Here is a 23459-nt window from a genome sequence, read left to right on the forward strand (position 1 = left end):
TGTTAATCTTACCTCTAAGATATCCTTGTTGAAGATGCCCTAATATCGTAGAAAACCAAGAGACATGCTACTATTAATCCATTCTCAACTAAAGATGATTATCGAGCAATGAGCGCAATATCCTCAAACTTGATTTGGTTAAAGGTTATATACATCATAGTAAGTTAGATGAGACACATTAACCATTGTTGGTTTGCAAATAGTTATGAAACTCACATTGCAAATAATTTCTTACCATTGAAAAGACCAAACATATATCACACTATACATTAAAAGGAAATGACCTCAAGAAATATTGTAAGACATCAATATTTTCTATTGTAAATAAGTTTGGACTTCCTCTTCTCTAACACAACAATATTTATTAAGACTATCTCCCGTCTTTTTACCAAAAAAAAAAAAAAAAACAATATTTATTAAGTGTGATTCGGTTTCATTTGGTTTCCTCTCTTTTGCATTTCTATCGTCAACAAGTTTTGTATAAACTTGAGTGTGGTATATCACAAAATAACTTTCAAAATGTTATCCATATTTATATTATTTCATGTCGAATAATTTTTTTTTTTTGACGTTATCAAATAACTTATTATTATGGACTTTTTTTAAATAAAATAATAGAATCCTTTATACTATAAAGCACAAGTCACTTGTCCAATAAAATTTAGCCACATCAGATTTTATTTTTAAAAAAAATTAAAAAAAAAATTCTCAAACAAACTAAAACACACGATCAATGAAAAAAAAACTAATCCCTAATTTTTCTCCCTCAATCACAAGTTATTTGGCAATTAATAAAATTAAAAGAATTAATTTGGAAAACTAAAACAAAAATAAATTAGTAACAACCAAAAAAAAAAAAAACACGTTCTAAACAACTTCCTAAATTTCAGATTTTTACAACCTTTCTCATACCTCCACGATCACCATTTAGGAGCAATCTCGGATAACCACCTCTGTTCTATCATTTATATTTCTGTGATTCATGTCAATTGATCCACACAAAAAAAAACGCAAGATTTCTTCTCAAGCAGTCAAGCCCACATAAAAAAAAAAAAATCTTATGTTGGCATTGAACGTTTATTCTCTAAGGTAAACTACTAATTCATTTCATATTTCTTGACTTTTATATTACTCAATTCTTCTAAATGTCACTCTATTCTACTTCTTCTATACTACGACACCTATATTTAACATGCAAATGTTTTCTTAGATCAGAAAACTAATTAAGGTTTAGTTCTTTTTCCAGAATCTAAATTAGAGAGGCAAAAGGAGTCATGATAAAACATATTAAGGTTTTTCTTTTTCTATCTCTCATATTACCCTCTAAAATCTCTGTTTTATTCATGTACCCTTTTTATGTTTCAAGAAATCCTCCATGGCTAACAAATGATGATCTTTAACTGATGCAGGTTTTAAAATTTGATGGTAAGACTTTCAAAAGATGACAAAGAACCCAACACTTCACCTAGGAAACATTTCATCAAGAAAATTGCATAATATGTAGATGGAATTATATGTAAGAATGGCATTCTACTACTTAATTAGATAATTTGTAACCATTGTAGTCTCGGTTAAACTGATACGTTCAAATGTTTTAAATCGTTGTTTAAAATATTGCAACAAAATAGTTTTATATTTTAAATATATTAATTCAAACTTATGCTTATATATCACATAAAATCACAGACATTTGTTTATTCAACCAACACACAGGAGAATGATACAAATACATTGATGATATGTTGAAAAGAGCAGCAGTAAAAAATATATTTTTGTAAAATTAAACTAAAAGATTTCTTTGCCTTATATTTCTTAAATAACATTTTGGGTTGATTATAAACTTAAAAGTTTTAGACCTTCAGTTTATATTTTATGATAAAAATAGAATAATACTACATTTAATTTTAGGAATATTTCCTTATTTATAAAGTATTCAAAAGAAATATAATTTTACTATATATTTTTATTTATTTTTATATGAATTATTTAATTAAAAAGATAATTCCGTGCGTATGCACGGGATAAATTCTAGTTTGATTTATAAAGAAGAAACAAACATTTCAAAACAAAATGCGGTTAATTAATTGGTTATATAATATGTACGTAGTCAAAACATTTTTTGTAATATTTCTTTTATACCCAATCATATTTGAAATTATGTTAAGATATATCCATATACAATCACTTTAGTGCACCCAATATTATAGAGAAAATTATACAATTATTAATAAATTAACAAAATAGTTGAAAATATAAATAGTACACTACCTTATTTTAAAAGATGCATCATATACTTTCGAGTTAGTATTTTTTTAAAATTTGTCTCAAAAGAAAACCACATATCTGTATGTGTCTCTAATTCTTAAGCCAAACGATCTTCCCGCCAAACCTCATAAAACAAAGCAAACCAAAACTATGAAACTCTCTTTATCTAATCATAAACAAAACTATTCTTGTAAATATTTCCAAAATTATGCAGAATTCTCAATCCTAAAGAGGCTACGTAAGCTTCAAAACATCAAACAGCTCTTCCCAAAAAAATAAATAAAGGAGCTGTTCAATTTATATTTTTCTTTTATAAACCAAAAAAAAAACAAAAAAAAACAAAACTTAGAAAAACAAAAAACAGAAAAAAAAAAAAAAATGTCATATGGATCATACGACGATGATGCAAAGAGGAGAAAGAGATACATAATTATCTCTGTCTCCTCTGTTCTTTTAATCTCTATGGTTGTGGCTGTTACCATAGGCGTTAGCGTCAACAAGAACGAAGGTGAAGAAGAAATCACAACTTCTGTTAAAGCCATTAAAGAAGTTTGTGCACCAACTGATTACAAAAAGACTTGTGAAGATACTCTAAGGAAAGATGCACAGAACACATCAGACCCTTTAGAGCTGGTGAAGACAGCGTTTAACGTGACAATGAAGCAAATAAGTGACGTGGCCAAGAAGTCACAAACTATGATTGAGCTACAAAAAGATCCAAGGGCGAAGATGGCCTTGGATCAATGCAAAGAGCTGATGGATTACGCAATCGGTGAGCTTAGTAACTCGTTTGAGGAGTTAGGGAAGTTCGAGTTTCATAAGATAGACGAGGCTTTGGTTAAGCTGAGGCTTTGGCTTAGCGCTACGATTAGTCATGAGGAGACTTGTCTTGAAGGGTTTCAAGGGACACAAGGGGATGCAGGGGAGACGATTAAGAAGGCGTTGAAAACCGCGGTGCAGTTAACGCATAACGGGCTTGCAATGGTCAGCGAGATGTCGAGTTACTTGGGACAATTGCAGATTCCGGAGATGAGTAGTCGCCGGCTGCTGTCCCAAGATTTTCCTTCGTGGATGGATGCGCGAGCGCGTAGGCTTTTGAATGCTCCTATGTCCGAGGTTAAACCAGATATAGTGGTAGCTCAGGACGGAAGCGGTCAGTACAAGACGATCAACGAGGCATTACTTAATGTCCCGAAGAAGAAGAACACGACTTTTGTGGTTCACATCAAAGGTGGAATCTATAAAGAATACGTTCAGGTGAATAGAAGCATGACACATCTTGTTTTCATCGGTGATGGTTCTGACAAAACTGTCATTACCGGCGATAAAAATTACAAGGACGGTATTACCACTTACAAAACCGCAACCGTTGGTAATGATTTCTCTTACATGTTTTTTTTTACATTTATTTATTAGAAAATTTGTATGTAAATTATAGCCCAAGAAAAATCGGGAATTAATGTTCTTTTCTGGTATAGATATTGCATAAGGTCCAATGTTTTGATGAGCGTAATGGTGTTATTGCAGCTATTGTTGGAGACCATTTCATTGCTAAGAACATTGGGTTTGAGAACACAGCAGGGCCAATAAAACATCAAGCGGTAGCGATTAGGGTTCTAGCAGATCAATCGATATTCTACAACTGTAGATTCGATGGGTACCAAGACACTCTATACGCACATTCTCACCGTCAGTTTTACCGCGATTGTACTATTTCGGGCACAATCGATTTTCTCTTTGGAGATGCAGCTGCGGTATTTCAAAACTGTACTTTATTGGTAAGAAAGCCACTCCCGAACCAAGCATGCCCCATTACTGCCCACGGACGTAAAGATCCGCGTGAATCCACAGGATTCGTACTCCAAGGATGTACCATCGTTGGGGAACCAGATTACTTGGCAGTCAAGGAAACCAGCAAATCTTATCTTGGAAGGCCATGGAAAGAGTTTTCAAGAACTATCATCATGAATACATTCATCCCGGATTTTATCCCGCCCGAAGGATGGCAACCATGGCTTGGAAACTTTGGCCTTGAGACGCTTTTTTACTCAGAGGTGCGGAACATTGGACCGGGTTCAGGTCTCACAAAACGAGTTACTTGGCCCGGAATCAAGAAGTTGAGTGAAGAGGAAATCCTTACATTCACCCCAGCTCAATACATTCAAGGTGATGCTTGGATTCCAGGTAAAGGTGTACCATACATCCCTGGTCTTTTCTCTGGAAACAACTCAGCAACTGATGCAACTAGCCCAGGTTCTTCCGAAACTAGTTCTAGTTCTAACACAACAGGGCCATCAGCTTACCCTTCAACAGCAACTTCTCCTTCAAATTCTCCACCAGCTGGTCATCATGGTGCTCCACCAGCCAGACCTTCCGCAGTAATATCTCCTTCAACTTCACCACCAGCTGGTCATCATGGTGCTCCACCAGCCACACCTTCAGCAGTAATATCTCCTTCAACTTCTCCACCAGCTGGTCATCATGGTTCCCCACAAGCTTCACCAACAACTGTAGTGTCTCCTTCAGCTTCACCACCAAGTGATTATCTTGGTTCTCTATCAACTTCACCTTCAGTTTCTCCTTCAGCTTCTCCTTCTATCTCTCCATCGGCTTCGCCAATAGTTTCTCCTTCAGCTTCTCCTACAGAGTCTCCATCTGCTTCATCGACATCTCCATCTATGTCACCATCAGATTCTCCAGAAAGCTCGGTTGAGGTGGGATCCGAAGACACAATCTAACTAGAGATGGAGTGTTTTAAAACAAAAGTTTAGAAGAAGAAAAAGGAAATATTTTGACAAAGCCTTTTTTGGTTTTAATATTGTGGCAAACCTTGAAAAATTCGTCAGGTTCAGTATTATTGGTTTACCAATTGATGAGGTAACTATGACTAGCTTTGTAAATTCGTGTTAACTGGTCATGTACTCATGTATATATATGTTGTAATTAAATTTTATAAAATTAATTGGTACATCTTGTTTTTTTTTTTTTTTTGGAAAACCAAACAAGATGTATAAATAGGAGGGTTTAGGTAACAAATACATGAATATGCATAACAACATAGGATTCTTGGAATGGCATATATGATGTATACTCCTAAAATTGTTATGATGTTATATTCATGAAAGAAAACAACTAAATTGTCTACTGATTCGTAAAATTACCAGTTAAAAACATTAAAATAAAATTTGTCAAAAATATTTAGTTGTTGGATGAGTTTGAAAAAAAAAACATTAAATTTTTTTTGTTAAAATTATATTAATACAAGCTTAAACTTTGTAACATAAAAACAGCCACACTTTTAGCTTAAGACTAAGTGACTTCCTCTTCTTGTGGTATCTATATTAACATTTTTGAAGTACCTTTTGTGTTCTACCCTTTTAATTTGTGATATTTTCATAATTAATCCCTGCTATTTGATTAAATAGAAAAAGTTTAAAATGAATTTTATAATTAAATCGTAATAAAATTGCAAAATTAGAAATCAATATTTATTACATTTAACAAAATTTCCTAAAATATCTCCCTAATAAATCAAATATTTCTTCAACATCTTTATATGATCTTATTTGTTTTTAAATTTATATTATTACATAAACATATGTATAATAAAAAATAAATTTTTTTTTGCATATGTTGCAATTTGAATTTTTTGAAACGGATGTATATTGCTCAAACGTTACAAAAATCGATGTACTAACGTATTAATGATAATTGTGTAGCACGGGTCATGTGATGGCGGATTTTAATTTACATAATTATGATTATATATATTTTTACGGGTTGTCTACTATATTTTAACTCATAAAATATTTTAATACGGAATTATACTATGTAAATAAATATTATGTCAATATCATTTCATTATTTTAAATATTATACTTATTTAATTAATTTGATCAAATTACGATTATATAAAAATAAATTATCATATAATATTCTACGAGTTAAATCATAGAATTAACAATCAAAATATAGTTGTACACTCTTATATACCAAACAAAATTAATAAAAAGAATACATTTTAGGAATGTCGTCCCGCGGTGTACCGCGGGTTAAAATCTAGTTATATATTAGAAACACTTTTGTATACGCAAGGTCAAAACGTCGAAGGATAACTAAAGACTTTACTAAGGAAGCAACTATGACACATCTTAAACAATGTTTTGTTACTATTGGCTCAAATCTTCAAAGAATGTTATTTTAGACAAAACTTAACCCTAAATTAGGAAGCATGATTAAGATCAACCAAAGCACCTAAAGCTCTAAGAAATTGTAAATAGATAAATCTTATCAGCCCATAAAAATGATAGACATGTATATTAAGTTTTTCGGTTCATACTTCATATTCATTTCTTTATCCAATTGACGTTTAAAGAATGAGAAAACAAATTTTAAAACATTAAAAATGAATAATTTTTGGTAAAATATTTTGGTTAATGAAATCTTATTGAATTGAATCGATTTTCAGGATACAATACTATATGATTATGTGATGTTTTGTTGTAGTGATTAATCAATTGCTAAACCGATTTTGAAAATAAAAAATTCAGGTTCAAGTTTGAACCAAACTTCAGGCACATGAAGGCTTGAAGACTATGAAAGGGTTTACTGTAAATTTAGGGGGCAATATACCCGTACCCAAAACTCTAACTCGAATCCTATCCGAAGTAAGCAGTTTAGATTGGTTATAAGTCATATAAAATATCCGATTGTGTGTTTATACTAAATGTATTGGATGTCTAATTCCGATCGGATATATCCGAACACCAGAATGGGTACCCAAACTATGTGAACCTATATAGTCTTTGTCGTAACACTAAATCTACAGTTGGAATACTAAATTTCTTGAATTTAGTGTTTTGCTGTTCGAAGTTTTTTTTTTCTAAAATTTAATTTAGTTTGATAACTTTGGTTTTTTCATAAATGATTAAAATCATTTTGATTTTGTTATTCGAGTGGGTCATACTTTTTTATATTCGAAAATTCGAAAAAATCCGACCCAAACCTGAATGGATACCTAAACTCCCACAATTGTAATTGATCCAGGGTTGCATAAAGCTCCTTAACCTTTTAATATTTGTAAACAATACCCTTAAGTCTTCTTTGTTACAAAATTAACCCCTCTAATTATTTCGAATAAAATATCTTTCTTATATATTTTGACCAAAAACCCTTAAGATCTAATTTTGCTCTGTTTTTCTCAACAATGGCGGCTTCTTCTTCATCTTCGTCTTCCTCCGACGTCTCCTCTGATTCTTCAGACTCTCATCGCCGCAGTAGAGATCGCCGTCGTCGCCGTAGAAACGACCGTGACAGAGACTCGCTCAAGGTACGTAAGAAGAGTCGATCCACCTCCAAAAAGCGCCGTAGACGCCATCACTCCTCCGATTCATCTGCTTCTTCTTACTCCGATTCCTCCGGGTACGTCGATGTCAACTTCTCTCACGGAGTTATACAATTCAAAACCCTAATTTAATTTCTGGATCGGAACTAGTTTCACATTTCAATTTTGTTCGTCAATGTTAGGGTTAGGTTTAGTTTAATCTGGATGAAGTTATCGTTAGGTGAACTCTCTGTAGTTTATTTAAGACTAAGAGTGTGATATTTGCGTTTTTGTGACAGAAGTGAGAGCTCAGATAGTGAGCACGAGAGGTCACGAAGGCACAAGAAGCATGAAAAGCCAAAGAAGGTTGCTTTTGTTTACTCCACTTCGTAAGCTGTTGTGATGGTTCACTCTTTAGTGGTGTTCAGCTTTAAAGTAATCATTTTTGTTACTCAGGCTAAGGATAAGGAACGAAGTAAGAGTCATCGTCATAAACGGCATAAGAATAGAGACAGGAAGGTGAGCTATTGTTTCTCATTACGTCTTAGATAAGTTTTCATCAAGATAACAAGTTACTTATAATACTTCTTTTTGCCTTTCTCTGTGGCCTCTTCGAACTTGGAGCTGGGGTTGGTGACATGATAAACTGGGGACTTTTGTGTGTTTTCTTTGTTTTTTATTTTTGGTCCTGGCATTGTGAGTCTTGTTTAGAAAGGGGAAGGAGAAGGAAGCAGCGGTCCTGTTAAACTATCAAAGGTACCAAAGCATTATACCTATAAAGATCTAAACTTTACACGAAGTTCATGTTTCTTTGTTTAAGTTTAACCGTTGTGCCTCTCTTCTTTTCTGATTTTCAGTTTCTGAGTCGTGACAAAGACAATGGTGAGCGTAGAAGTGCTGTCTCAGGGAAAAAGGTGAGTCAGGACTCATTCAAGTTTCTAGCAAGATTCCGTTCATTGCTCATTATCTTCTTCTGTGTGTTTGGCTATATAGATTCTGCTGAAGGTCGACAAGTCCAAAGAGGACAAAGCTGCAGAGAGCAAAAGAAATGAACTGCTTAAGTTCTTGAATGCAAGTTTCGACTAGTTTTTTGTGTGGAATTTGTCTCCATGACAAAATCTCAACAACAACAAGAATGTAAGATGTTATGTGATCAGATTCTAGTTTGTGTATCTGTCCGGTGAGTCAGATTCTTGTTTTGTTTATTGGGAGGACGAATATGTAATGGATTTGAGTTATTATTATAAGCCTTTTGAACTTGTTTCTTGATTTCTATTCTCTTGTTTCGTCTTGAAAGTTTTGTTATCGCACATTGTTCTTCTTGGAAACCCGAGAATGGTTACTGAGATTTTATCGGTGCGTACATTTAACCTATTCCAACTTCTTAAATCCAGCCAGTCTGGAACTTTTGAGAACATCTCCCTTAACATGGAGTTGTTCCAATGTTGTTGGAATACATACGTTTGTGCTGAGAAGCCTTGAAGCTCTTCTTCTTTACTAAGTTTCACTATGGTAATGGAAATTCTATTTTCCAAGCTTCAATTTTCTCTATCCTTTTCTATAGCTGATATGTGAAGAGATTAAGAACATGTAGAGGGACTTTGGTCCAAGATTCATGAGTTAAAACAAAAGAGGATTTACTTGTTACTGAACGGAATAATGGTACTTTCTTTAGGAATACGTAGACTAACATCGATGAATTGAGTAAACATGAATCTCTGAAGAAGAAATAACAATGCATGGCTCGTTCCTACCTCTGTAGTCCTAATTGTAAAAGAGGCATCTGTCTTTGTACATATGTAGAAGATGTCTTGTTACTTGAAACAATATACTGAACATTGTCGATATAGTTCATATGAATTTTAATGCACAAAAATAAGTAAAGTTTACAACAATTTAAGAGTTTTATATAATGTAGGATGTGTTATACTTGACTTAATTTCTATAGCTCATAGTGTAGACGTAACTCAATTAGGCTAATATAAAAGTTGTAAGATAAAAAAAAGACAAACCAAAATATCCAATTGTCAATTAAGAACAGAAAAGCAAAAATCATAAAACAATGTCTAGAACAGGGCACAGAGGAACCAGTGTTCCCTACCAAAACTTCGTTTTTTAAAACGAGCACAACGAACCACAACAAGGTTTCCTTAGACCTTGAATCCACGACTCTTTCGCCTTCCTCTAGCTTTCTCAAACTTCCTTCCCTTAGCTCTAACATATGGCTTAGTGCTACTGTGTGGCACACCAGGAGCTGGTCCAAAATGCTTCACTGCTTCACGAGAGTTCTTTGGTCCTCTAAGAAGAACCTGTCATACATCAAGCACACAGTTTAGAATCATAACTAAGCTTAACAATCCAGAACATACAGATGTTAACAACCATTCACAATATGCTTACAGTGTTCTGGCCCAAAGGAGCTTTAAGTGCAAGCTGATCAAAGGTTAAGCATTCACCTCCAGCTTTCTCAATCCTAGCTCTAGCCCTCTCAGTAAATCTTAAAGCTGTGATCTTCATGGCAGGGATCTCTTGAATTCTCAAATCATCAGTGATGGTTCCAACCAACACACCAATCTTGCCATCCTATAAGAAATAAAAAACCACAACTTTTCAACACCAGAATCATGAGCGGATCTGACGAAACGAAATCTAAATCACAGTAAGAAACAAAGGAAGGGGATCACATTATTCTCAGATTCAAGTGGATAACCTTATTCTACAATACTAACAGTAACATGCATATTTGAAAACTCTTAACTTTAGCAAATGAAACTTCAATTTCCAGAAATGGGTTTAAACTACATGACTCGGGACAGGTTTTAGATGCATGAATACCGTAAAAAGAGAGTTGCTTTAATAAAACAAACCTTGCCCTCCATGAAACTGACGAGCTTAGAGAGTGAGAGAGGTGCTTTGTTGACTTTGCTCATGAAAAGCCTCTTGAGAATCACAGCATTGAACTTGCTATTAGATCTCCTCACCAAAAACCGGTAAAGCTGCGAAATTTATCCAAGTAAAGACCAAATCTCAGCAAACCCATGAAAGAAACAGAGAAAGAGAACAATAAAAGAGACATCTCCATGATTGTTACCTTGACGAGAAGCTTAAGGTAGACATCATCCGACTTAGGAGCCGTCCTCTTGGTCTTCTTACTCTTACCTCCTGCGATAAGATCGATACCCTAAAATAACAACAACAACAAGAAATCCCAATAAATCAACCTCAAATGCAATGTCACTTCAGGATTCAAACTAAAAACAGATACCACAACTCCAAATCTACCAAAACCTAGATTCCACTGTCGAAACCAGAGGAACAAGCATCTGCTATAACTAGTAGATCAAGGTCGAATCGAGAGAAGAGATCAGAAAATTACCATGGCTGCGTCTGGGTTTGTGCTGTGAGACGAAAAATGAAGTTAGGGTTTATGAATTTATAGGTAGCCACTAGCAAGCTCCCTTACATTTCTAGGTTTTCATGGCTTCATCTTTGCTTTAGGCTTTTAATAAAGGCCCAAACTACAAGCCCATTTCTTAAACATCACTCGAAATATTGCGAATTTTAGTAATGAACGGCTTTTATGAACCCAATTGTTAAGCCCATTTATTTTTTATGAACGGTTTCTAATGATTTTGTAATGCTAATTTTAGTGGACAGAAAAAAAAAACTATAATATTAAAAAGGTATTTTTAAGTACAACTTTATTATTGAAACAAAAGCAAACAAATAAATAATAAGAGGAAATGATAACTTACCGTTTTTAAGGAAAGTTAAAGATTTAGTAAATTATAACATAGTTAAATTACGGTTTGTTTTTGTTCAATTTTATGATTTTCGAAAAAGATTTTAAACTTTTGTAAAATAAAAACCTTGAGAAATATATGTGCAATGATTTTGGAAACTATTAATAATGTAAAATATATTATAAACTGTGTTTATGTTTGTTGAGATGCATGGAGAAAAACTACTAAAAAAAATCTTTCAAAAAATGTCATATAGATAACTAAACATAACAATGTAATTAATGTTTTTTTTTGTAATAATGTAATTTATGTATAGTTATAGTGAATATGACTTGTAAATAAAATCACACTAAAGGTTTAATTATTAACATTTTTATTATATACTACATCATTAATCCATGAATTGGGATTGATCAATCATCTTGAATAACAAATTTTGAGTTTTATAAACTCTGAAGGTTCAGTTTGTGTTTTTTCGGAGCCTTTTATGGCTGCAAGTCAAACACCAGCTTGCGGCCTAATATTTCTATATAAATATAAACAATTGATATTTTTGATACGTGTTATGGTTTTTGATGATTTGGTTTTATTTGGTTTAATGGTTTTGGTTTTAGTAGGTATGGGAGCTTCCCTTCTAAAAATTATATTGTCATTCTTCACCTTTTTAACTCAATATGTCACCAACAACAACAACAAAAATGTAGATGAATTGTCTTAAATACCATGAAAATAGGTATTTTTTAAAAGTACCATTATAAGTTTTATTTTCCAAAAACTCCACTAAAATACATTTTTCCAAAAATACAACAAAACAAATACTATTTTTTTAACATTCAAAACTAATTTCTAAATTCTAAACAGTATTAACATACCCCTAAACATTATACCCGAAATATTAATAATCAACCTAAACATTAAAAAAATTCCATACTTTCAAAAATCAACTTTTTATGTTTATAGTATTTTTGGAAAAATAAAATTTTTATGGTATTTTTGGAACAAACAAACAAACTGCGGTATTTTTGAAAGAAAAACTAAAATGATGGTATCCAAAGAAATTTCTCAAAAATGAATATAACTATTTTATCGTTCATAGTTTTTTTTTTTTAAAAAAGAACAACAAAATTTAAAATTTTAAAATATTGTAAAATTAATATAAATGTTTGAAAAATAAAAAAACAAACCTTGGTATACATGAGAGTATTTGGAAAAATATTTGGTTTCTGAGAATTTACATAAACACATGATTAAAATATCATTTAGAAAAATATATTTGGAAAATACCATATAGTACATAATAGTTACACATGATTAAAATATCATTACCAAAAAATAAAAAATCATTTAGAACCCGGATTTTCCGGATCGTTATTGGATCAGCTTTCAGATATTGGATTATATGCCTAGGCCTTCTTTTTCCTTGTTCTTTTTTGTTGTTGTTTAAATGTGTAATTTATTAAACAAAATTATGTACAAGAGGTTCAAAGAGCAAAAACTCTGAAAAATGCAAAACAACGACTATTACAAAGACAGTTTGTATGGGTAAAGAATCTCACGGCCAGACCATGAGCCAACGTTGCATCAGCAGTTGCAGACGTGGCTTCTTGGAGTAGTCGAGGGACGTGATGCGGTTACGGATCAGCTTGTCGATGGTTCGTAGTAGTAAGGGAGTTGATGAGGCAGCCGTGCCATGAATGCGAGAATTCCGTTCTCGCCAAATGGAGTATATCGCCGTCTTGGAAGCAGAGACGGAGCAAGATGGACCTGTTTGCATCCCCCGTGAGTAGTGTGATTGCTGCAACTGTCTCATTCCGTTCTTTTTCCTTGTTCTACAAACGTTTTTGCTTATCATCAAGGTTCCATATTTGTTCATCTTTAATCCTTCGCAAAGGTTTGATTTTCTTGTCCCTAATTTTTATCCGTATAAGAAGACAGAACATTACAACACAGTTCTTGGCAAAATTTCACTTGAAACGAGACTTCACTAGTTTACTCTGATAACAGTTGGTTCCTGGCTTTTACAAACTACTGCCACAAAATATATCTCTCCATAAGCTTAATCAGAGCTTTGAACTGTCCTTCTATTTATAGCTGCACTGTATGAGTTCCCGTTCATGTTTCCTCCCAATCTTCTAGCAGTCCTCTGAATCGCAGCTAGCCGCTGCTTCTGATAACGGTTATTAGATTGCCTGTAGCATCCAAAGCAAGTGTTAGTATGGTGAAATGTCACTTAGAGGCTTACGTGAAGAGAGAAGCCAGGATGGTGAGACCTGATCAAGAACAGTCCTGCTACAAGAAACGACATTCCCAAAGAAATTTTCTGAATCGTCGTCATTTCGCGAACCCATTGGAGAAGATCTTTAAAACATGATAAAGTCTCAGTCTTTAAAGACGTCTCCTTTCGGGAGTCTCTTGACCATGATTCCACCACTGATTCTAGACTCGCTTTGCTTCCGTAGCATGGTTTTTCTCTAGAATCACCATTTGTTTGAACAGCAAAACCAGCTGCTTCACAGAATGCTGTGCCATTGGACTCCCAATTTGAGGCCTTAACGCATATGATGTTACCATTTACTCCACAAGGACCAATCGCCTAACCACATATTTGAAACCATTAGATTCCAAAAATCAACAGAGAGAAAAATTCCATGCCCATTTGTTTCACAATCTTCCAAACGAGAACTTTTCATACCCGTGTAAGTACATTACTAGCAAAGTATGCATCTTTGCAAGCTTCAAAGACTCTGTCACAAAACGAACCGCAAATGCGAGGAGGACCTGGTTGAATTCCAACATTTGGGTTACAGATTGAACACTCCAATAACTCGAACAGCTGCAAGCATTCGTCACTAGCTTCTCCATAAGTAGCCAGGTTTCTGACAGCTACGAAAGCCGGGTTTGTCTGAACAGAAGAACAACAAGTCCTTTTACGAAACACCCGGCACATTGTAAGATCCTTGGATCCTCTACCAACAGATTTAGGAGGCTTTCCTTCTGATTCATATGGCGGAAACCTCCCTCCTTTAGAAACACATACACCTTTCAACTCTGGTTTCACTGCACCTGAAAACATTGTTCTACAACCATTCTTAAGCAAGTATATATAACCACCTAAACAGAGCATCTCACTCAAATTAAACAGCTTTTGATAAGTTTATATTCCAAAGTTCATCTCTTTCCAATGATAAACAATCCCAAACCTAAGCTATCATTTCTAATCAGTTTGATTTGCATCAGAAGAGTCAAGATGATCCAAACGACAAAATTGATAAAAGATTGAAACTTTGAGTAATACAATCCAATATCTCTGGAACCCATTTCTGAAATCTAACCAACAGATCAAATTACCATAAGATTTGATACTAACCTGACGAAAAGGAGATCAAGAGATGAAGAAACAAGATCGGACTCTGAATCAGATACACCCTCTTCGTTAAACACCTTCCCATCTTTCTCTCTACTGATCTAAATTAAGCTCGAAGCATAAGACAAAGACGAGTACTCGTCGTGACTAAAGGTTCTACAAGTCTTGCCCGAGATGAAGAGTATTCCGGGTCGACCCGAATACCCAATTGCACAGACTCCGTCAAATTGTGTCTTTTAGAACAGAATCTCACTTTAATTGATTAATCAAAACATCTCATTTAGAATAATCTTATCAAGAAAACACCGTTAATCACAGTATACTATAAGAAACTAATTAAATTTTTATACTATAATCTATTTTATTTCCATTGTCAAAGCTGATAAGTTTTATAACATTCATTAGCTCTTGTTCTCCTTAAGCAAGAAACATGGATTTAATAAAGCAAGGCTTTAATTGTGACACCAATCTAATCTCAAACTATCCGATTAACCGGAAAAAGAAACGACAATGTTCCAAATTAACAAGATGAAACTGCTTCAGATTATTGAATAATCCTCAAAGCAACTTGACGCCAGCTTCTCTTACAGAATCGATAACAGCCTTCACTTTACCATGATACCTCTGCTCTTTCTTCATATGGATAGTAATAGCTGGGATATCTTTCATCAAGAGTCTTTCTCCAAGAATCTTACCAATCTTTGAAGCAGCAGCGACGTCCCGTGTGATGTCCATTGTTTCCCTCAATGCTTTCTCCTGCGAGCTCGCTGAGCAAGCCACTGTAGCTGTTGGCGAGTGGATGACTTGTGCGTGAACAAACTTGTTTGTGAAGTGCATTTTCAGCACGTAAGGTTTGAGGTAGTCGAAGAGACGTGGTGGTCTTACTGCCGGTGGAATCACCATCTGAGAAACAAAGCATAAAACCCTTTATAACAGAGAATCAAAATCAAACATTTTAAAGGGGTTTCACACAACTCTTTTAACTTTCACTACCCATCAAACAACCCATGACCAAGATTCAAACTTTGAATCCGTAACGGATGTAATCGAAATTGCACTACGTGACAGAGAAGAGAGACAACTTCAATGGATGATATAACATTATCTATACCAAGAAATAACCATCGCATCTAAAGACAAAACTTTTCTGAGTAAACAGTATCAGAGAAACGCTTATGAGTGATGTCACACTCAAACAAACCAAAGCCTATAAGAATCGAGGATCCTTAATAAAGCTACACAGCATTTAACTTCTTTCAGACATTTCATCAAACACTTGGTGGATATATATCGAATTTGTGATTCACACTACAAACGTAATCTAAACTACAAGAGAATATGTATCTCTCTAACTAGAATCGATTCTATCTAATTTCTCCAATTACATTTTCCAGGAAAACGAAGACTAAACCAAGTAGAGAAGATTATACTAAAACCTCTTCATTACAATCTCTCACGAAATGAAATCCAAAAGTTATAACAGTAAAAAAATAAAAAATTGTGGACGATAATGGCGTACCTGTAGCTGCTGAGGAAGATCTTGGAAGGTGGAACTGTATGAAGCGATCTCTTGATCTTTGAAGAAGAAGAAGAAGAAGAAGAAGAAGATGCGTTTAGGGGTTTTCTGATAATTAAAATAACAGAACTGACCTCGATTTATTTGTTTAATCGAAATAAACCCCTAAAACTTTTCAATGTGTTTAAAATCCCCATAATATTGGGTTCATATTACTGGGCTTCAAAAGGCTTCACATTGCCCATCGGGCTTCTTTTATATAAAGAATGGTCGACAAAGGAATAAAAATGATAATTTTTCATCAATTAATTGACCCAAAAAAAAGAAAATTAATCATCAATTTACTTCAATTATTATTTAAATAATATTTCGAAAAATTCTCCATTAGTACATAAATTAAAATAGATACAAGCAAAGTTTACATATCATGCTAATAACCCCATAAAAATTTATTCAAATATCAAGACGAAAATATCTATATGAAAACTAATTCGCCACGATGTTATATATAGATGATATTTTTCACGCAACACATGTTTACAAGACCATAAAAGTGAAGGTAGTAAAACATTAATTAATTTGAAAGAATATTAATTTGATTTTAGTTATTTCATTACATTATGAATACATGTTAAGGAATATGTAAAGCAAAGAAAAATTGTTTGTAATATAAGATATCTATAGTTTTAAGGTCACTACACTTAACATTATAATTAAAGAATAAAATTTTGATTGTTAATCATATTGCTACACTTACCTACGAAGGAAGGATTTTATTTTGACCTAATGTTGAAAAAACAAACGACTTACAAAACTTATAAATGTTTTGACATTTACAGTTTTTTGAAAGCACTAGACTAAAGGTAACAATCTTCAACTTATGAATTTCAAATACAGTAAAACCTCTATAAATTAATAATGTTGGGACCAGCAAATTCTATTAATTTATAGAGGTATTAATTTATCGATAAATTAATAATTTATTAATTTATAAAGAGATTTGCTGATTTTCTAATTTCTGAAAATTTACTATTAAAAATAAGAAGTTTTAAATATATATTCATATTTTTATAGAATTGTCTTAATACAGTATATAGTTTCTATACTTTTATATATAGTTTACATATTGTTTTATGAATTTTTCTATTTTTTTATTTCCTTATTATTTAGTGCATCACGTAGAAGTTTTTACATAAGGAACATTGAAGCCTTAGTTTGGTTTTGTATTACTAAAATTTTAGAGACGTGATTTTCTTAGGTCTTTGATAGTATAGAAAGTCAACAATGGTGTCTCATCTCAAAGGTGTTTCCAAATCAACGATGACAGATCAGATTCGTAGAGAATTATGTGAGTACAAGAGAGATTATATGGCATGTACGCAACGAGAGTTACAGTCGTGGATTGAAGAGAAATTTCATTTAAAAATTAGCCAAGGTACAATTTCAAACACACTCAAACGTTCAGCTGAGTATCTTTCAACTAACACAGAAAAAGGCAAAGCTACTAAGCGACACAAACCAGCAAAATTTCCAGATATGGAGAAGGTTGTTTTTGAGTGGTTTCTCCAACATCAAAATCAAGTGAATATGACTGGAGAACTAATACTGGAGAAGGCAAAAGTTACGATGAAACTTCTAAATCCTCAACAAGATTCAGAGCATCAATTATCTCAAGGCTGGCTTGAAAAGTTTAAGTTACGACATGGTATCAAATCTTTTCGTCGTTTTGGAGAGAGTGGATCAGTTGATATACATGACATGGAGAATAAGCTGGAGGCTATAAGGGAGAAAGTAGATAAGTTTCCACTAAAAGATGTTTTTAATATGGATGAAACTGGTTTGTTTTATAGGTTACAAGCTGATCATTCTCTTGCTACCAAACAACTTGAAGGAAGAAAGCAAGACAAAGAAAGATTGACAGTTGTTATTTGCTGTAATTCGGATGGTTCTGAAAAAGTTCCATTGTGGATCATTGGAAAATATGCAAAGCCACGTTGTTTTAAGAATGTCAACATGAGCAGCTTGAATTGTGAATACCGTTTCAACAAAAGAGCTTGGATGACAAGTGTGATTTTTGAAGAATACATCCGTTGGTTTGATAAAAAGATGCACGGTAGAAGGGTTTTGTTTGTGGTAGATAATTGTCCAGCGCATCCAAAAAACATTGAAGGGCTACAAAATGTTGAGTTGTTCTTTCTACCACCTAACATGACATCAAAAATTCAACCTTGTGATGCTGGAATAATAAGAGCTTTCAAGATGCACTACCGGAGGAGATTTTACCGTGAGATTTTAGAAGGTTACGAGTTGGAACAACCTTATCCAAGTAAGATTAATGTTTTAGATGCTATTAATTTTGCAGTCGCAGCTTGGACAATTAATGTTCAACAAGAGACAATAGCAAATTGTTTTCGACATTGCAAGATTCGCTCGGAGGATATCGAATCAAGGAATTTGGATGGATCCACTTGTGAAGTTGACGTTCATGAACTTGATGCTGTGATTAATAATCTTGGCTATCGCAACAGAATTGATGCCAATAGTTTATTAGATTATCCAGGTGAAAATGTTGCATGTTCAGAAGTTCAAAGTTTAGAAGAAATTGTTGCTACTATCCTTACAAGTGATGATGAAGTCGAAGATGATACTACCATACCATTAGAACCAGTTACACGTAAGGAAGCAATTATAGCGTCTAGAGTTCTTCACAATTTTTGGATGCGATTCGAGAAAACAACACCAGAAGTTTTTGATGCAATGAGAAAGATTAGAGATGAGCTCCAACAAGAATGCAAATTTAAGAATAGGCAAACAACATTAGAGTCATATTTCTCTAAGTTTTCTTAGCTATATATATATATATATATATATTTTATAATTTATATAATTATTAATTTATGATATTGTTGGGACCATATGTTTACAAGGGATTTTAAAAATAATTATTATCTTATTATTTTATCGAATTGTGTCATTTTTTACACCGGCCCAACTCGGGACTGAAAGAATTTATTAATTTATAGAGAGTATTAATTTATCGAGTATTAATTTATAGAGGTTTTACTGTACATTGATTCGTCATTAGTAAAAACAAATTGTATTGAGATATATATAATTCATATTGGTTTATGTCGTTCAAAACCGTATATATATATATATATGTGTGTGTGTGTGTGTTGACAACTGAATAAGTACAAAAATTAATTTCTAATGCTTGAAAACACACAATCATAGCATCATTTATGTAAGTGATTATGGTCGTGTTCGTTTTGTAATCGCGTCAATGATCAGCGACACAAAATTCCAACTTATTTGTGTGTGAAGTATGTGGGGAGTAACACGGACAACACCAGCATCAGTTCTAAAAGTAGTCGCATCAATTATAATATTGATCGATATTTTTTCTAGCGACACTGAAAACACTGGTATTAGCTCTAAAACTAGTCGCAGCGTCATTTTCATTTTTTCTCAATCAATTCTTCTGTTGTTGTCGTCGTTTATTTTCGGATGCCGATCTCTGACGAAGCCGATTATAAAACAAAAATGGCCTTGGAATTAGAGAAATTATATGTTTTATTAATTTGTGTGTAAGAACCTTAAACATAAATAAAAACGGAGGGAGAAGTATTTATAACATTTATATATAATAAGTATAATTACATATTTTATCAATTTTGAATATTTGATGTTTAAATTAAAAAAAAATACTACTACATTCATTTTAAGCAAACCAAAATCATTAATGACAATAGTTGAAATAAAAGCAAAACATTAAAATCGTTTTGGGCTGATGATACTTATATGTTAAAATCAATAAAACTATAATTAATTTTGCATATATTTGAGAGAAAATCATAAGTATATCTTAGAAGAAAAAAAATAACCTAAAAGATCATGTATATAGAAACGGAGGAAATACATGTTAGTTAATAGCTTCAAAGCCTTCAATATAAAAATACTCAATTAATAATAAATTTATTTTATATTAGCAAATTATATGGCAAATTTTCAGTATAGTCGATGTGAGATGCACATAAACTAAATAACTATTTACATTAATATTTACAACTGATGCTAAAACTTAATGAAAATTACTAAACACATTGATTATATATAAAAACCAAATTTTTCTAATTTTTCTTGATGGTGTTAATGAAAAACAATATATACATCGAGTATTAAACTGATGTAAGTTCATACCTTCGTATAAATATATTGAAAGTAATGTAAATTAAATTATCTTTGCATCAATATTTAAAATTTAATACCAAACAAATTGATGAAAACATCAAGTGTTGTAATTGAGGTTATACTATATACTTTTTCAATTGATAATAATCATAAATCAAATTAACATTCTTTATTTTGAATATTAGTCAGTTGATGCAAAACAAAAACAAATATATATATATATATATATATATATATATATATATATATTGAATATATATTGTGGTAATTTGATAATCTAAAAACATGACATAAAATTCAGCAAATACATCGTCCCAGAATATGATACGATGACTAACCATTGGCATTGGTAAAGCGAAGGGAGAGTCACTCGACTACTACGGGAACTTTTGTGCATGAGGATTATCTCTATAATATATATGAGCTCGATTCTCCTATATAACACATTATTATTTGCATGTCTTTTTCCATATTTATATTTTATTTTCTTTAAAAAATCACCACGTTTCCAATACATTTTTAATTGTTTATGAAATTGATTTTAAAAGGGTTTACGTGAATAAATTATGTGATATTGTATTCGAAATATTTTTGTAAATTTTTTCTATGGATTTACCATTACAAAGACAAGTGTTGTATGAAGACTAAAGTCGAAAACAACAAGAATCAAATAAATAAATGTTCATACCACACGAAATTAAAAACATCAACATCAATATACAATATGGTTTTATTTGCCGAAAAACAAGATCTTTTTTATTTGAACGAGCTACAACCTCATAAAAATGTATAATTAAATGTTCAACCAAAACAAGTTTGAGCCTATAAAACAAGTTTAAATGTTAAATGTGAGCTAGACAAAGTAAAACTTAATAATTTATAACCACATCTTAGTTGAACTACAAAAATGAAAACTTATCAATTTATAACCATGACAAAATTTGTTGTTGATATCTTATGAATATAATAGCAAACGAAAAACGTTGGAAACTGAGGACCAAATAGTTATGGCTCGTTTTTATGTGGTTGTAGACTTTAAGTATATATTTTTGTGGAGTTATACCTCAATCACCCTTTTTGCCAAGACCATTCTTTATTTGAATATGCAAATTTTTATTTGTGGTAAAATGTCATAAGTTTTGCCAAGACCAAATAGTTTGTGTTTTCATCGGCAAAATTTGTTAGTTGTATAGTTAATATCTTAGGTCAAAAGTTCGTGTGATTTGGTAGTTACTAATGAAAGTTTATGTAGATTATGAGTATTACTCAATGTTAATGTGTTGTATTGTTTAATGTTACAGCAATCAAATAACTAAAACAGAAAATGGCATGGCTTTCACGATTCAAATTTTTAAACTGAAATCTAATAGATTATCTGAATTTTGATTGATTATTTTACTGTATAACTTGTGAAATAAATATCACAAGTTATAAACGAAACTATATATAGTTTTATAATTAGTGGCTAGATTGGTTAGTTTGAATAATTTATATAAGAGATCAAAAGTTGGTGTGATTTTGTAGTTACTAATGAAAGTTTATGTAGTTTATGAGTGATATTCATTTAATATGTTTTTTGGGTTTAATGTAAAAAAACATGAATTCTAATGGATTATGTGAATTTTGTTATATATATACAAACTTCCATTATATATATACATATACACATATATAAATAGTTACATATATATATACTATAATCTTCTTATTTTTGTATAAGTATATTATAATTTTTTTAATCATCAAATTACTTATTTGAACTACTAGTTTTAACAATTAAAGAAGAACTATATATTTGATATAATATTATTATTTTAAATAGAATATTACTATTTTATAGTAAATATTACTATATTGTATTAGATTTCAGTTTTTTTATAATTTTTTTTTAAAAATGGATCACATATCCGGTTATAATCTAGATTTTAACGGATATCCGTGACAACTGGTTACTTGCGAAACAAATACAGATTTTTTTTTCAAACAAATTATTCCGATGGAGCAAATCAGATATTCAGATCACATACATACACCATCAAAATCCAGAATCAACGATCCACATCATGCACATTCCTACTTAAAAACATATATGGGCTGCGGACAAATTCATCAATGCCTCCACATGAGAAACATTTTGCTTTGTGTACACTTACCAAAATGATCAAGTCCAATATATATATGAAACACTTAACATTCTCTTTTTTTTTTGGTTAACAAAATGCCTCATCTAGTTTTTTTTTTGCTTTTTCGTAAGCTTTTGTTTTCATCACAAAGACTTCAAAATTGTACCTTCGAGTGTGTGTGTCTTTTATTATTTCTGTCTCCACAAGTACATGACAATATCACTTACGTAATGTATAGATAGTGACATGTATTTAATAAAACTGTTACTGAGGCACAGAGCTAGAGAGACATATGGTGGCAGATAGAGAAAAGAGTCCCCGCAGGGGGATCTAGAAAATTTGTTTAATGGGGGCAAAAATATAGTAAAAAAACTATCAAATACTAAATTATAAAAGACATAAAATTGTCATGTAAAAACTTTAAAATATCTTAGAAAACCACTCAGACGCTCATTTAACAATTGAAACCTTTTTACCACATTTTCATTTGTGACAGATTCAAATAATTAAAAACAAAAAAACATGTTATTAATTAAAAATTTAGAAAATTTTGAATTTATAGACTTATATTTTAAAATTTATTAATTTTAAAATTTTGAATTATGTAACAAACTTCCATAAAAGCTTAACCATAGAATAAACATATAAACAATTATCACTCCAAAAACTAATATAGTCATGTATAACATAAAAACCTATATAATGTTTTCCAAGAAACATAGTTATAAGCTTGAACTGATTAAATAAAGAGAATTTTTGAGAAATACCCCTTTTGGTGTACCCCTTTTTAAAAATACCCCCTTTATCTATCCATTTTCAAAAATACCCCTTTTTAAATATAAAAAATTATAAAGTTTTATATAGTTTATAAGGTACTTCTATATAATAACTACTACTGGGAGATTCGATACAAATATTTTAAAATGTTTTAAAT

General features: G+C 32.0%; 6 protein-coding genes across 6 annotated transcripts; 3 read left to right on the plus strand and 3 right to left on the minus strand.

Moving 5' to 3' along the window:
- Nucleotides 1-2580: 2580 nt before the first annotated feature.
- On the plus strand, nucleotides 2581-5222 carry LOC17884046 (putative pectinesterase/pectinesterase inhibitor 28). Its single transcript, XM_006290088.2, has 2 exons — nucleotides 2581-3637; nucleotides 3793-5222. The coding sequence occupies exons 1-2, from the start codon at nucleotides 2644-2646 to the stop codon at nucleotides 5001-5003; spliced, it is 2205 nt and encodes a 734-aa protein (XP_006290150.1). The 5' UTR covers nucleotides 2581-2643; the 3' UTR covers nucleotides 5004-5222.
- Nucleotides 5223-7448: 2226 nt separating this feature from the next.
- LOC17882387 (serine/threonine-protein kinase fray2) lies at nucleotides 7449-8861 on the plus strand. Its single transcript, XM_023780843.1, has 5 exons — nucleotides 7449-7686; nucleotides 7888-7954; nucleotides 8045-8344; nucleotides 8446-8502; nucleotides 8582-8861. Exons 1-3 carry the CDS (start codon nucleotides 7472-7474, stop codon nucleotides 8138-8140), a joined length of 378 nt encoding a protein of 125 aa, XP_023636611.1. The 5' UTR covers nucleotides 7449-7471; the 3' UTR covers nucleotides 8141-8344; nucleotides 8446-8502; nucleotides 8582-8861.
- A 684-nt stretch (nucleotides 8862-9545) lies between these two features.
- LOC17883027 (60S ribosomal protein L18-3) lies at nucleotides 9546-11043 on the minus strand. Its single transcript, XM_006288677.2, has 5 exons — nucleotides 10965-11043; nucleotides 10680-10769; nucleotides 10456-10584; nucleotides 9989-10171; nucleotides 9546-9897 (listed from the first exon to the last, which is right to left on the minus strand). The coding sequence occupies exons 1-5, from the start codon at nucleotides 10965-10967 to the stop codon at nucleotides 9739-9741; spliced, it is 564 nt and encodes a 187-aa protein (XP_006288739.1). The 5' UTR covers nucleotides 10968-11043; the 3' UTR covers nucleotides 9546-9738.
- A 2210-nt stretch (nucleotides 11044-13253) lies between these two features.
- Nucleotides 13254-14905, minus strand: LOC17883230. The gene is made up of 4 exons (XM_006288256.2): nucleotides 14699-14905; nucleotides 14024-14394; nucleotides 13602-13924; nucleotides 13254-13520 (listed from the first exon to the last, which is right to left on the minus strand). The coding sequence occupies exons 1-4, from the start codon at nucleotides 14778-14780 to the stop codon at nucleotides 13388-13390; spliced, it is 909 nt and encodes a 302-aa protein (XP_006288318.1). The 5' UTR covers nucleotides 14781-14905; the 3' UTR covers nucleotides 13254-13387.
- A 131-nt stretch (nucleotides 14906-15036) lies between these two features.
- On the minus strand, nucleotides 15037-16298 carry LOC17883358 (50S ribosomal protein L18). The gene is made up of 2 exons (XM_006286537.2): nucleotides 16215-16298; nucleotides 15037-15598 (listed from the first exon to the last, which is right to left on the minus strand). Exon 2 carries the CDS (start codon nucleotides 15596-15598, stop codon nucleotides 15254-15256), a length of 345 nt encoding a protein of 114 aa, XP_006286599.2. The 5' UTR covers nucleotides 16215-16298; the 3' UTR covers nucleotides 15037-15253.
- Nucleotides 16299-17495: 1197 nt separating this feature from the next.
- LOC111829920 (CENP-B homolog protein 2-like) lies at nucleotides 17496-19058 on the plus strand. The gene has a single exon (XM_023780024.1). It carries the CDS (start codon nucleotides 17496-17498, stop codon nucleotides 19056-19058), a length of 1563 nt encoding a protein of 520 aa, XP_023635792.1.
- The last annotated feature ends 4401 nt before the right edge of the window (nucleotides 19059-23459 follow it).

The sequence above is a fragment of the Capsella rubella genome, unplaced genomic scaffold (genome assembly GCF_000375325.1).
Source record: "Capsella rubella cultivar Monte Gargano unplaced genomic scaffold, Caprub1_0 scaffold_6, whole genome shotgun sequence".
NCBI lineage: Eukaryota > Viridiplantae > Streptophyta > Magnoliopsida > Brassicales > Brassicaceae > Capsella > Capsella rubella.